Source organism: Halyomorpha halys, unplaced genomic scaffold (genome assembly GCF_000696795.3).
Source record: "Halyomorpha halys isolate HHAL.00 unplaced genomic scaffold, Hhal_1.1 Scaffold1141.1, whole genome shotgun sequence".
In the NCBI taxonomy this organism is placed as follows: Eukaryota; Metazoa; Arthropoda; class Insecta; order Hemiptera; family Pentatomidae; genus Halyomorpha; species Halyomorpha halys.
In genome coordinates, this window is record NW_027113909.1 from 300051 (window position 1) to 312688 (window position 12638).

Here is a 12638-nt window from a genome sequence, read left to right on the forward strand (position 1 = left end):
TATATAATATTGGACATGTGTCCTAGGGTCCTTGGAGCCAAGGAAAAATATTTTATATTATATTAAAATCTCATATTTTCGTACAATGGCTTTGTTCTGCATGTGTTTAATTTTTATCATATAGCCATCAATTATTTTCTGTGCAGAATCACAGAAAAAGATTGTTTATTGTTTTAAATGAGTTGAAGTATCTAAAAAAATTACAAAAACCAAAATAAGATGTTAAATTACACAAAATTTTGAATTTATCATTATTTAAAAATAAATAAATTTGGCATCGGTGCCATCTGTAGGTAACAGTTGGCACTAACACAATATTGAAATGTGGATAATCGCTTTAATTTACAACACTTTTTCTAAAAATACGTGTTTTTAGTGACAATGCATATTCAATTAAAATAAATTGTGACTATAATTTATTCAAGTTCTTGAGACTGGTATTCATCTATTAAATAAATCAAATGGTATCCTTATTAAGTCTCAACATTCTTTATGATATCAACAGTCCAACGTTTTGGCCATCCTCAAGGACAATCTAAACATTTAACAGCTTATTATGTATTCATTTGTAACAATTTTAACAACAGTATTATTATTAATAATATACCATACCTTAAATCTAAATCCAAACCTCACATCAAAATTTAAAAAAATGTTTTAACGGCTATTTTGCACAGGTCATCAAATTCAAGTCAAAATCACCCTATGAAAAAGTCAATTAATAGAAAATCAAATTAATTATTAATAAGCTTATGTCTAGTTACCTATTTTTTTTTAGAACTTCATATAAATAATTATAATTATATTTAGGGTATGGTGTATTATTAATAATAATGTTGTTTTTAAAATTATTACAAATGAGTACATAATAAGGTATTAAATGTTAAGATTGTTCTTGAGGATTGCCGAGTTGGCCGAAACGTTGGACTATTGATGTAATAAACATTGTTGATACTCAATAAGGATACCTTTTGATTTATTTAATAGATAAATTGTGAATTTGAATGGTTTTTACATTTTTCCCGTAATTAGGGTAAAACAAAGTATAAAACATACAAGTTGCCGAAACCTCAGAACGCCTTCAACAAAATGATGATAACGATAAGATTTTGGCAAAAAAACAATTCTTATTTACTTTATGATTAAACAATTGTTGAAATGAACCTATCAATGGATACAGAAGTAGCTAAAGATATTCACTTATTTTTTATACAGCCTGCAAGTTGTGTACCTATTGGTGACAATAGCTACTGAAGGGTGAAGGCGAGTATATGCCTGGGATGTTTTCGATAAAATCGATTGTACGGTAGTACCCTATTTAAAAAAAAAATATCATTTATTTTTTATTTGTTTGAAAACGGCCCTAAAGATTTTGATTAAGCTCGGTATAGCAATTGATAATGAAGTGATCTATCTAGGTGTTCTCCTCGTTAGTCTGACAGGGAACAAAAAAAAATAACTTACTCTAAAGTGCTTTTAATTTTGTTTATTTGAGGTAATAAACTGGTTTTGTGTAGATTGGTGCACTCGTTTTGTGGTTATCGTTATATTTGTGAATTTCGAAAAAACATCTTAAGGAAAATTATGAACAAGAAAATTTAATTTTTCTATTGCTAAAAAAAATCGTATTTTAGTGTTTCTCGAGGTGGTAATAGAGAATACAAATTTGATTCCTGCCAAGAACAGGACACTTCAACAAAAGATGACGAAGTCATGCAATCGAGTAAGATTGGTCTGTCGGTTTTTCCCGTTCGAATAGGATACGGCTATTTTCCTTTAGTCATTCATTAAATTCTTAATTTATTTGTATTTGTGCATTTTGCAGTATTGCTATCGAAGAAAACTGGTAATTTTTGCTATGAACAAATTTATGATGATGAAGAGTTTTTAAAAATTCGACATTAAAGCACTGCTAGATTATTTAAATGAACATAAGACCTAGCTGATATTAACGAATACTTAATTTTACGTTAATGTACTGCGTTTAATTAAAATCCTTAGAGCTTATCCTTAAATCCTTAGCTTTTATTGAAAAATTAAAACAAATAGTAAAAAATTAAATTTATAAAGTGGTATTTCCGCTTGGTAAATTTTAACGAAAAAGTTGTTACATATCTTAAATAGATAAATATAAACAATGAAAGAACTTGAATAATTAATTGAAGGAGAAAACATATCTGTAGACTAATACTTCTTTCACAACTACACAAATTCGCTATTCGGTTAGCTAAAAGATTTGCCATGCTTAAGCGTTCATCTATTTATTATCTCAAATTACGATTGATTTTCCCCTCCTCTCAGAACAAGAGGTTTCCATAGTACCTTTGAGGATCGATTAGTATGTTGGCCTCCGCTTAGGACCTCCATTCTTCTCTTTTACCGTTGGCAATGCACACCCCTTGGCAAAGATATCCATGCCAACAAGCTCCTATGAAGGATCATTCCATATACCTAGATAATGCGACCATTATTGTTGTCTTCTTCCTCTCTTTCTTAATTCTGTTGGAGATCGCCTCCGTCCTACGGAATGCCAATTGGAGACGTTTGACTGCCACCAGGGGCTGATGGCATCAATAGTACGTAACTGAATATATTTCAGAATACTTCTTGATAGTAAGATGGGAAACGTTATATAGTTCTCTGTTATTTTTCACGTTTTTATTTAGTAAAGAAATGTTATTAAAAAATATAAATATGTATGTAAATAAATGTATCTTTTTTTTCAAACGGGAGTTTTTGTGTTATTTTATCCTGTAGAACTTAAATTCTCTTCTTGAAGATGATTTTGATTCGATTCACTATAAAAATTATGCACCAGAGCGGGCATTTTGTCCGATCCACCGGACCCGATTTCAAATCTTAGGGTACTTTTGGTGATGACAGGTGACCACTAATTTATTTTTGAAGTAGTCAGTTATTGTATCAGAAGTTGTTTTTGCTATATTTTCTCTTAGTCATTATCAATATATTGTTAATAATTTAGGAATTGACTTATATTAAAGAAAATTTAGTCAAATATTTTCAAATTTAGGCCCTGCTCTTGCATAAGTGAATATTGAAATAAAAGAATAAGAAGACATAGATGTTGATTATGAACTTGAATGTAGCACTCCGCGCCTCCTAGCTGGCTGGATTTGATTTGTCAGATGGATAAAATAGAGTAGTTCTCTCTATATAGAATCAATAAATATTGACCGACCCAGGAGGGAATCGAACCTTTGAACCAAGCGCTCTGGGGCTCACAACCCAACACATTCAGCTATCAGGTCCTCAAAATGCAAGGATTGCTTATGCTACTGTTTTAATCTCTATTAAGTTTGTGTTTTGTTCGTTGTCTACATGTTTGCGGTAAATTGGAATTTTATGATTGGGAAATCAACTCTTCAGTAAATTGACTCTAAAATACTGTTTTTATTTTTTTAAGAACCAAACTTACTTTACAAAAGTAACAGAATTATTTTATTTTGTCTAAATAATTAATATTTATTGTTATTGTCCAGGACGGACAGAATTTGGTGAAGTAGTCTGTTTTGTCCATAGTGGACAGAATCAATTCATCTCTATCTCGGACAAACGGTATACACTGATAGAGAAAACCTGTAAAAGTCAGAGGATTTCATTGTTCTAGGAAATTCCAGGATTATCTTCTCTTCAAACTCATTTAAAAAAAAAATAAATATTAAAATAAAAGCTAGGTTTTATGAAAAATAAAATAAAATAAATAAATGAACAAAATAGGTACCCAAACACTTAGGTTTACAATGCGACCTCAGGAGTGAGTACATCATCGAATCCTTCCACAAAATTATTTTAGGTTTTACATCTGCGTTTGCTTATGTTCATTCTACATTCCGTGATTATCAATTAATTTCGTTCAGTGTTGTTTTTAAATTTATTTTTGATTTAAATTGTAGCTGTATATTTTCCAGCTTAATACGTAGATTTTAGTTTAACTTTTTTTTTTAATCTTTTATTTATTGTTATTTACAACTGTATAACATATATACAACAAGTAAATTTTTCTGTAGGTAAGATAGTGACCTGATACAAACATGTGGAGAATCTACTCATTGATAGAACTCCAATAACATTTCTATAAGAGAAGATGCCGAGGCCATCTTCTTTTCAGACGCCTAGGAGGATTATTAGGTAATGAAGGAGAAGCCAGGTTAGCATTTGGGTGGTCGGGAAGTCTATCATGGAAGGAATGGTATCTGGTTCTGGCCAAATTGGCAACATATGGGACATTGAGGTCCTGATGGATGATTTGATTTGCGACAAAGTAAGGAGCGTTAAGGATTTTACAAAGGATTTTGGACTGTAAGGATTGGATTCGGGAGGAATTTGATGGTTTAGTGGAGCCCCAAAGCTCAACTCCGTATGTCCAGATAGGCCTTATAATAGTGATGTAGATCAGTCTTTTGTAATGGATTGGTAATTTAGACCGTTTATCTAGCAAATGTTGTAATACTCGCAATCGACGAGCAGTTTCCTGTCTTTTCAGTCTTGTATGATAGTTTAACTTAACGTAGAAGTTATGAGATGTAATTTAAACTTTAAATCGAAGGTTTGTGTAAATAGAAACTAACAAAACGTAGTTATATGTTGTGGTTTTGAATACTCTTTACTCTTTGTTTTTGCCTGTCAGTGAAATAGTCCAAAAATAGAAATTTTATTGAAATTATTGTTTGTTAGAAAACATAAAATATTAATTTTATTAATATTTTGAAACTAAAATAGAGACTTTATTGGGATTGTTTACGTGATTTTTATTGAGACATCAATTGATGAATCAAAATTATGCAATTCTATATGAGCAATTATGTATGTTTTCGCAGTTAGCATTTTATTTACTCTGTTTTCTGAAATGCATTACAAATTACTAAATATTACTATGTAGTATATAAATATTTATTTACAATTATATTATTTTTTAAGATTTAAAAGCATAACCTTTTAAAAGATAAAAATTGTAATTAGTCTTTCTAATTGTAATTGAAGATTTTTTTTCTATTCCTTTTTTTGTTTGAGGCAGGGAATTTTACAATGAGTGGTAAGTAGGACTTGAATTTTGATATAAATACATATTTTTGACTAATATAGAAATCTCCACGTACCAACTCAATTTTTATGTTTTAGCACTTTTGGGGTCAATTTTAACCAATTTCAATTTACATATTTCATTTTTTTACTCATTTTTACATGATTCAAAAATTTCTACATTTCTTACTCTACTTGGAAGTGAAAATTTTTCACGGACGTTCTACAACGGAAGAAAACAAATTATACGGATGTAATTTAATTTCTTGACCCATGGTGAAACAAAAGTGGTTGAAAGGGCGGCAACACAGTTCAATTCTAGCACAAACATTTTTTATATTGTAATAGGAGTGTAGTAGCTTAGAGGAGTTAATCCAGACAGTACCAGTCCGATTGAGGGACTTCTGTTGCCTCATAGTCTCCTATTACAATATAAAAAATGTTCTATTTTAATTATTATTATTATTCCGAAACTGATATTTTCTGCCTTAAGCTATGAGAGAGAAAACTTGATTATTATAATAAAATTTAACGCATTATTTCATTTGCAGGAGTTTCACTTCTTTCGGCTAGTTTCAAGACTTACAATTTTTTTGTTAACTTGAATAATCATGAGTACATAAAGAATATTTCTGTATAATATCATTTAATATTCCACTATAGTTTGTTTATATCCTTTGCAACTTCCTTGGGAATCCCTAACATTAACTATAATGGATGTAAATCTTTTCTTTCTTATTATTGTTTCCAAGAACGCAAACCTTACTAGATGTCTCTTTCAATTTTAGTATTCTTTGAAATAAGTTCAAAGTTACTTTCCTCTTTCATTTTTACTCAGAACAGTGATTCAGTGAGTCGAAAGATGTTTAAACCGTATAAAGTATGGTTTACAACTTCATGATTTTGTTGTTTATTCATTTTTCCAAGTTGAAGTAAGTGATATTTTCAGTTGTTTCTTCCTGTGGTAAATGTATATACTGTTTTTTTTTTTTTTTTTCGTAAGCTGATCTAGATATAGAAACATATACTTGTGGGAAATACAGCCTTAATTTAAGTCGACTCCAATATGCTTAAAAGTTTGTCCTTGTGTAGTAATTATTGAAAACGATACTTTAACGGGAAGTTTACGTTTAAGTTTTTCATTATTTATCCTATAGGTCAGTTTTTCTCAACCCATAGATTTAGTGGATTGACTAAGCCGAAAATTGAACCTGCGCTGGGTACACCTCAAGGGTAAAAATGAGTTCTGGATGGAAGATATTTGAAAATCAGGTTGCGCAAAAGAATAATTTGAGTCATTATCATTGTGTATTTGCTAATTAAAACCTTTTAACTGACACACCAACATCAGGAAAGAAATTAATAAAATATTTGTAACAATTAATAGTTACAAAAATGGGTGTTAAAAAAGGGGGGTCCCGCAATCATGATCCCAATGTTCTGCTCTCTGGTTGGAAAATACTGCAATAGATCGTAAGGTTATGTAACAAGCTGAACCAGTTATTGACAAGTCAGCTTTTGTTTTTAAGTATAAGAGTTTGGTGCCAACAACCGCTTCAAAATTGGCGCTAGCTGTAAGCTGAACTGCTTATTATTTAAAACCAAAGGTTGATTTGTCAATTACTCTTGCAAATTTTAGGACACAAAAAGGTTGTAGTCCTAATTTTTGGTTCCTCCATCACTGAATACCAATCTGAGGTTTACTTACTGATTGCTCTGAGATCCTTCTCTCTCTCTCTCTTTTTTTTTTTTAAATTCAATTTTTGTCTTTGCATACTTAAAGTTAATAAAAATCTTAAAATTTTATGTCTTGTTAGTCGAAGGCTTTAAAACGAGAATAGAAAATGAAAAACACACTTTTAATTGTTTTCAGTATTTTGCCTCGTGAATGGAAAATTAACCATTTTTCGAAGATTAAAATGTAATAACAAATTAAATCATTCAAAATTTTCGAAATGTGTGTTATAAATTTCATGTTTGACCATTTTGCTATCCTTTCTATAAATGTAAAGCATACCTTGGACGTAGCGGACTGCAGGGAGTTTTTTTTTTTTTGCGTTTAGCACACAAAACCGAAAATCCACTTTTTTAGTTCAACAACATCAATAGTTTTAGAACTATTGAACCACTATTGCGGTATCGTAGGTTTTTCGAGAAAAAAAAATTTACTTTATAGTATTTTGTTGAAATTTTGTCTGATTTATTTTATTTTTTTGTTTTATTATTGATTATTATTAATTTACATTGTTTATTTATTTTCACCTGATTTCAGTGTTTGTATCTTTTTAGCCTTGATGAAGCCCTGCGACATTGGGCAAAACGTTGGCTCATCTTAAATAGTTTTATAACTATATGAGTCTCTTTTTCCTTTGATCGCACTCGGATTATCTTTCTTTTATTTATTTTTTATTGAATCTTTATCCTACAATTTCTTATATTTTCCTGTTAGAAGCAAACAATTTAAATCGCTGTATGTCACTTAGAAATTCTGGTTTTACTACAGAGCGTTCTTACAGCTTAACAATTAATCGTAGAGAAAAAATTACATATAGAAAATCTGATTTGCTTTAATTTTTTAATGAAATAATTGGTAGTTTTCGATATATAGGACAAAATTGAATTTTCCAGTTGTTTTATAATATTAAAAAAGTTTTAATTATTTTTTTTTTTCGAAAGATATTTGTCAACAAACCGTCAGACGGGTATAAAAAACGAATAGTGGGAAGAGGGAAAATCATTAACAAATTATTACTAAAATAAAACATTCCGCTCTTTTTCGTACATCTCCTTGACTATAATGCAGAAAAATATTTTTTAAAATTAAATTCGGGCTAGTAGCTAAAATCAGCGCATGCAAACAAAATCTTCAGGTCTGTTTGAGCTTTTAATGTTCTTTTCTTTTCACTGTCTTAGTATCTTTAATTTGAAGGATTTTAACTTTTTTCTCACAGTTTATAAATAAACATTGAGAATATAATTAAAGGATTCAGGGAAGGGTGATAGGTGGAATTGATTTTGTACCTGGTTATATAAAAAAAAATTTCACATTTATTTTGTCATCAGTAACTTGATTTCCTAGGTTTGACCTCAATGACCTCAGTGAGTCTGAGAGAAAAATTTACGGTTGTTCTTGAATATTACTTGCTCCTCTTCAGGTGTTACCGTTACTCAAGAAACAGTCTCTGTTGAGTGCTGAACCCGTAATGAGGTACATTGTAGGATTTCTTGTTAAATTTACGTACTTTCATACTAAATTATTCTTCCATTATTTACATATAATTTGAATAGTGAAGAAGAATTATACCCAGCAGTTCCTTTCCCTAAACTTTATCGATAGAAATAGTGGTTGATCTTTACCCTGCTTCTTTTATCTATCTAGTCATGCCCGGTATGAGATTTGTAGTTATGCTGTGAATAAGGCTGTCTGATGTAGGTATGTGAGTGCATCCATTTTATTGTTCTTGGGGTAGTTAATTGTGCTACCGTGTAAGATTGTAAAATCTTAAGATCTTAATGGATTATTAAGTACAATTCTTAATTTTATTTTTAAGTTATGGTTTCATTTTTCTGTGTCGTATATTTACATACTTATATCGTAGGTACAGTGTAATTTTTATACTCCAGTAATTCAAATTGCCTTAAAAAAATATATATATATTTTTTAGAAAACTCCGCTAGCAATAACGTATAGGTTTTCAAATAAAAGTGTACATGTGTAAAGGATATTCTTTATTTCCCGATCTATTGGCAAGTTTTATCGATATCGAACTTATATGAACATGAATACTTAATAATGCTAAAACAAATATATAAATCAGTCTACTTCTTCTGGGCTCCCGGGCATATGGGATGAAAGTCCACCCAGTAAGTTGAAGCTTTGCTTTACATCAACCCGAAGTAGACGCCGTGAAGAAGTTGTGATCACCCGACTCAGAATAGGACATACCCGATTGACACACATCCATCTCATAACAGGAGAGGCCCCTCCAAAATGTTCAAAATGTAATAGTAATCTGACCGTCAAACACATTTTTGAACAATGTCATCACTACACATCAACTCTGAACCAGTTAGGGATACCAACAAATGCTCCAATGACGTTGAGAAACGACGAATCTGTAGTAGAAAAAGTCATTAAATTCATCCATCAGACTAACTTAATAACCAGCCTTTAATTATTATAATTATCTATTTAGCTTGCCTTATTTTTAAAATTAGAACAGTTACTTATCTGCTTTTCATCATCCTTTCCACTATCGTAACGATTATTAAACAAATTATAATTGCCTAGCTTGATAATATTTCAAATCTCATGGAACAACTAGGCCTTACCAAAGCCAACAACCAACGGGAGTAGACCAGGCTGGTAAACGCCCTTTCAAAACTAATAACAAACAAAACAACAGTTGGATATCGAGTAATCTAATCTAACTCCTATGGAAGCGTGCATAATATATTTTGTTACAATTCAATATACAGAATATCTATATAATAAATCATTTAATTCTGTAAAACTAATTTAATTACTATTATAAATGTGTATTATACAAATTTTGTTTGTAAACTCATCTTATTTTATCACGTTTTAAATAAACCCAGTTTTTTTATTTATACTTTTTTATTCACTTCTAAATGAGCTATCTTACAGTTTTAACAAATCAAATCAATGCTTAGCATTACTAGGGATGCAGTGTTTAAAACTTCAAACTGTCAAATCTCCAATAAAATATGTAAAAATACGAAAAAAATAAGATAAATAACTACAAATAGTCAAGTACATTCATATTGTTGCTTTTTTTTTTTTACACTATTTTTCCTAATACTTTTCAGTAATCCAAACACCACCTTGCTGTAATTAATTCCGATTATACTCTACTTCTATTGAAATCAGTTACGTAATTAATGTTTTCAGTGTCTTGTTTAGTTTTGATTCTCAGTACATTTTTATCAAGAAATTAAAGTAGTCTAAATCGTATGCGTCAGGTTCATGAATGAAATAGCCCCTTATCATGAATGAACTAGTTAGTTTTTGTTAATGATCCATTTAATTTTCATAATCTCGTTCCTTATCTTGTATAAACTAGGTTACGTTCATAAACGAGCTGACTCACTCTTAATTTTATTATTTATATGCACAGCCAAATAATGAAATAAAATAAAAAGTGTTTAATCTTAATTTTATCATATATTATAAAATGAAAATATATTTAAACCAAACCAGTATATATTTTATGTTTAACTTCAGTTATGAAATTTGCCATTTAATGCAGGTACAAGAACTTAAGTGCATCTTGTGAATTTATGATTTATGGGAAAGTAGCAAAAATCATAAATTAAATAAATATGTTATAATTACACTTCTTTGTTGTTTCGGCATGAATTATTAATTTAAAAATATTTTTCAGTAGTTCTTTTTTTAAAGGTTTTTCAATTTCAGAATATGCCCGGGGACAACCTAAAGGGTAAAACCTTTATTGAGAAGAGGATCCCGATAGTGTCATGGCTTCCTAAATATAACACCGAAGATTTAGTGGCCGATCTGATTGCGGGTGTGACAGTGGGCCTCACTGTCATGCCACAGGCTTTGGCCTATGCTGCACTCGCCGGACTTGAACCTCAGGTTAGTCTGATATTCAATTTTATTTTCAGTATAAATCTGTATTGAACTTTAAACTCACCTTTATTTTCATAGAAAACTTAAAAATAAATTTTTCGTTCATATTTTTGGTGAAAATGATTTTTTAAAATTTAAAGTTCATCTTATCCTCTACACCGTCTATACAGCTTACATTCCAAACAATCCTAACACTATCCTCACCACGTATGCCGATGACACATGTGTGCTTGCAGTTAATGATAACCCATTAATTGTATCCCAAACTCTCCAATCCCATATCACAGCCCTCGAATAATGGTGTCGTGATTGGAAGATTAAGATAAATTCCAACAAATCCCATCAAATAACCTTTACCCTTCGTCGTAAACCTACCGACTGCCCTACAGTTTCATTAAATAATGTTACTCTTACCCCTGTCGAACAGATCCGCTACCTTGGACTACATCTGGACAAACGATTAACCTGGAATCCTCACACAAGACTAAAAATACAGGAAAATGCACGTCGATTTCGACTATAACAGCACTTTACTAGACAAACGGTCAAAACTTTCAACACATTACAAAGGACTGATCTACATGACTGTAATAAGGCCAATCTGAACATATAGAGTTGAGCTTTGGGACTCCACTAAACCTTTTAATTCCTCTCGTATCCAATCCTTAAAAATCCAAAATCCGTCGTAAAATCCTCAATGCTCCTTACTTTGTCTCAAATAAAATCATACATAAAGGCATTAATGTCCCCTATGTAACCGATCTAGCCCGAACCAGATATCACTCCTTCCATTACAAACTCCCTAACCACTCAAACCCCCTAGTTTCTAATCTTGCATCCTCTTCCATTCCTGACAATCCTCCGAGGCGCCTGAAAAGAAGATTTCCACGAGACCTGCTAATGTAAAATGTCATTAGAGTGCGTGCTACCAATGGGTAGTTGCTCTAACGCCTGTAACACTCCATTATAACTAAGATCAAATTTACTGAATGTATTATATAATATACAATTGTAAATTTCAATAAAGATATTAAAAAAAAAAAATGTTCACCTAAACTATATAGATCGAAACTATTACAAATTTCCAATACAGGATTTTTGTTATCCACCTTTAATAAATAAAAGCGTAGTTTTTTTTATCATAAACAATTTTTTTTTCTCGTTTATACGAGTTATTCTCAGAGAAAACGAAAATTTCGAATCTCATATTTCAAAAAATGGAAATTGCTCCCAACGTTCTTGAAAAAAAAAAATTGTATAATCAGCTAACATATAATCAGCTACATATACACAGGTAACATATACTCAGCGACATGTACTCAGGTAACATATAATCAGCTACATGTACACTACTAACATATACTCAGCTACATATTCACTGTTAACATATACTCAGCTACATATATACTCAGCTACATATATACTCAGCTACATATACACTACTAACATATACTCAGCTACATATTCAATGCTAACATATACTCAGCTACATATATACTCAGCTACATATATACTCAGCTACATATACACTACTAACATATACTCAGCTACATATTCAATGCTAACATATACTCAGCTACACATATACTCAGCTACACATATACTCAGCTACATATTCACTGCTAACATATACTCAGCTACATATTCAAATACATATACACTATATAAAACAACGTTTACTTGTTAAAACCATATATTTTTCAGTGAAATTTTGATAAATAATATTAAAATAATTTGTTATTTTTATGTGAATTTTAAATTGCGTCAGAAAATTAACTAAAATACTACCTAAATCAATATCCGAATACCCATGGGCTGGTATAAAATTCTTTTTAACTTGATTTGTTTAAGTTTGCACTGTCGTGCAACGCAACTGTCTGTAATCAGTTGTTTATTGGAATTATCTCTGGTAAAAATATGAATTTAATTTATTTAGGAAAACAACTTACCTCGTCACATACAAGCATTATTAACAGAAAAACGC

At 30.5% G+C, this 12638-nt stretch overlaps 1 protein-coding gene across 7 annotated transcripts in view; it reads left to right on the forward strand.

Moving 5' to 3' along the window:
• The window catches only part of LOC106688489 (sodium-independent sulfate anion transporter), a 112820-nt gene that overhangs the window by 74638 nt on the left and 25544 nt on the right, over window positions 1-12638 (forward strand). For 6 of the 7 annotated variants that reach the window (XM_014432977.3, XM_014432978.3, XM_067051165.1 and 3 more), the window contains exon 2: window positions 10478-10660. In XM_014432977.3, coding sequence (XP_014288463.1) covers window positions 10481-10660 — 180 coding nt within the window. In that variant the 5' untranslated portion in view covers window positions 10478-10480. Of the gene's footprint in view, window positions 1-5950; window positions 5973-10477; window positions 10661-12638 lie in introns of those variants that run through there. The other variant, XM_067051166.1, reaches the window with a different exon arrangement.